The sequence below is a fragment of the Pelophylax lessonae genome (assembly GCF_965119305.1).
Source record: "Pelophylax lessonae genome assembly, chromosome: 4".
NCBI classification, from domain to species: domain Eukaryota; kingdom Metazoa; phylum Chordata; class Amphibia; order Anura; family Ranidae; genus Pelophylax; species Pelophylax lessonae.
This window is the reverse complement of record NC_138771.1, coordinates 646,411,574-646,414,470: the sequence shown is the minus strand read 5'-3', so window position 1 is coordinate 646,414,470 and position 2,897 is coordinate 646,411,574. Positions and strand designations below refer to the sequence as shown.

Below are 2,897 nucleotides of genomic sequence, written 5' to 3'. Positions count from 1 at the left end.
GCTATTCATTTATTTTCTTATGTCACACAGACCGCACATGAAGGTCATGTCATCACATTTTTTTTCAAGGGATCTAAGAGCATGGCTGTATATAATCTGCTGCTCTTCACCTTCATCCTTATTATATTATATACATATATTATATATATCCTTATATTATATTATATACATTGTAACAATATGTGGAAACTTTTTGATCACCATGCTGGTATATTACAGCAAGACCCTTCATTCTCCTATGTACATGTACTTCTTCCTCTCCCAACTCTCTATATCCGACATCATGCTGATCACAAATATTGCTCCTAACATGTTAAATATTGTTCTACATGAGCGGACCTCCATATCCTTTTCTGGTTGCATCACTCAATATTATGTCTTTGGCACAATAGAAACATTTGAATGTTACCTTCTGACAGTGATGTCCTATGACTGCTATCTAGCCATTTGCTCTCCTCTGCATTATGTCTCCATTATGAAACAAACACTTTGCATTCAATTAGTTCTTGTATCCTGGCTGTTGAGTTGTTTTTTGGTATCCATTTTTATACTTAGCATATGTCAACTAGAATTCTGTGGACCGAATGTTATTGACTATTTCTATTGTGATTTAAATCCTCTTCTGGAACTTTCTTGTTCAGATACATCCACAGTTCAAATTGAAGCCACCTTGTTGTGCTTACCTGTGATGGTACTCCCCTTCCTTCTGATAGCAGTTTCATACACTTATATTGTTGTAACTCGGTTAAAGATACCTTCCTTTTCTGGAAGACTCAAATCCTTTTCCACTTGTAGTTCCCATCTCACTGTTGTGTTTATATTTTATGGAACCCTACTTTCCACATATCTGATTCCAAAGGAAGGACAATCACGAACCACCAATAAGATGATATCATTGTTGTACACTGTTTTTACCCCCTTTGTAAATCCTTTCATATACAGCCTAAGGAATAAAGATATCAAAGAAGTTGTAAACAATGTTTTACATAACCAAAAGATAAATATTCAAAACCCTTAATAAAAATTCACTCCTAGTTCTCAGGTAATTTTAAAACACAGTAATATGGTAAAAAAGTAATTTTAATACATTATTTATATATTTTTTTATAGATTCCAAAGTATCTTAGAAACACTGGCATCCCAAAATATATATTCTACCATAAAGCAGCAGCAACCATTCTTTGGTTCCTCCAATTATTTTTATGAAACTGGAAGAGCTTTATTTTCTAGTCATACGTCTGCTTCAGTGATGGGTACCCTACATAATCACTTAAAGGAAATGTATGGGATTCAATGCTTTTCCCCCTTTATACTTACCTAGGTGGATGCAGCATCAGTGTTTTTTCATATGCAAGCGCGACTTAAGTATTCGTTTTCTTTGGTGCGCAAAATCATGGGGACAGGGGCACTTTAAAATGTTTTATTTTTTTCCTATTTATTTTATTATTTATTTATAATTTTTTTAAAACTTTACACAAAAAAAAACATCTGTTCACTTTTATTGCTGTCACAAGGAATGTAAACATCCCTTGTGACAATAATAGGCAGTGACAGGTACTCTTTATGGAGGGATCTGGGGTCTAAAAGACCCCAAACCCCTCCACTGTACTTCAAAGTATTCAAAACGCCGAAACCGGCATTTTTGAATACTGTCAGTTTTTGGCAGCTGAGTAAACCAGAAGTGACGTTGGGAGACCCGGCAGAGCTGCGGAAGTGATCCAAGCTGGTCCAGTTGAAACCCCGAGGGGGGATCGCCAGGGTGTAATTATTGTAGGAAAGAATAGAAACCTGGGATACATAGAAGTATAATTAGATACAACAGAAAAAAGAGGGATCCCAGAAAAAAAGGAAAAGTATAGTAGTGTTATCCAGAAATATCATTACCTGTAATATATGGATAGCCCCACAGGGAGAGATCATATAGGTAAAATGTTTATGGAGTAATTATAAATCCAGTGTGGTAAGTATTTATATGTATTACAGCATGCTCATCTAGTATATAGAAATAGAAAGGGAAAAAAAAAGAAAAAAGGGGTAATGATGTAATGACAATAAACTGCCAGAGTTTGCAACATCTCTAGAATTTTATGGCCATGTATACGCTGATGAGATTTGGGCTTTCTACATACTCTTTTATCTTATCTATAATCTTCTACACATTTTGGTGTTACATTCCATGGCTTTGGGTTTCAATATGTTCCTCATTCTCTTTACTCTTGTTAAACTCGGGACCATAGATTCTCACCTCTTGTACTTACTGCCCTGGTAATCATATACATGTTGCAAACTCTGGCAGTTTATTGTCAATACATCATTACCCCTTTTTCTTTTTTTCCTTTTTATTTCCATATACTAGATGATCATGCTGTAATACATATAAATACTTACCACACTGGATTTATAATTACTCCATAAACTTTTGACCTATATGACCTCTCACTGTGTGGCTATCCCTGTTTTACAGGTAATGATATTTCTGGATTACACTACTATACTTTTCCCTTTTTTCTGGGATCCCCCTTTTTTCTGTTGTATCTAATTATACTTCTATATATCCCAGGTTTCTATTCTTTCCTACAATAATTACACCCTGGTAATCCCCCCTCGGGGTTTCAACTGAACCAGCTTTGATCACTGTGGTGCCCACTGATTAACAGTACTATGGCTCTTTTCTCTTCTACATTTTTTAAGTACTTCCGTCTATAACATGTGGAGACCTGAAACCAAGCATCCTCTTACTTTCTGGTAAACCTTACCGGATTTTAATAGTGCACAGCTCTTCTTGGTATATATGAAGACCCAAGTGGTATGTATTGACCATCGAGATGTTCTAACAAAAATTATTCTTACACATATCCACAACTTATAGCATCAATTCCCTGTTTATATAGGTGATA

At 35.2% G+C, this 2,897-nt stretch overlaps 1 protein-coding gene across 1 annotated transcript; it reads left to right on the top strand.

The window, feature by feature from the left end:
• Window positions 1–202: 202 nt before the first annotated feature.
• LOC309554754 (olfactory receptor 1468-like) lies at window positions 203–1,018 on the top strand (the record flags this gene model as incomplete). The annotated part of the gene is made up of 1 exon (XM_082256456.1): window positions 203–1,018. One exon carries the CDS (start codon window positions 203–205, stop codon window positions 1,016–1,018), a length of 816 nt encoding a protein of 271 aa, XP_082112582.1.
• Between the last annotated feature and the right edge of the window lie 1,879 nt (window positions 1,019–2,897).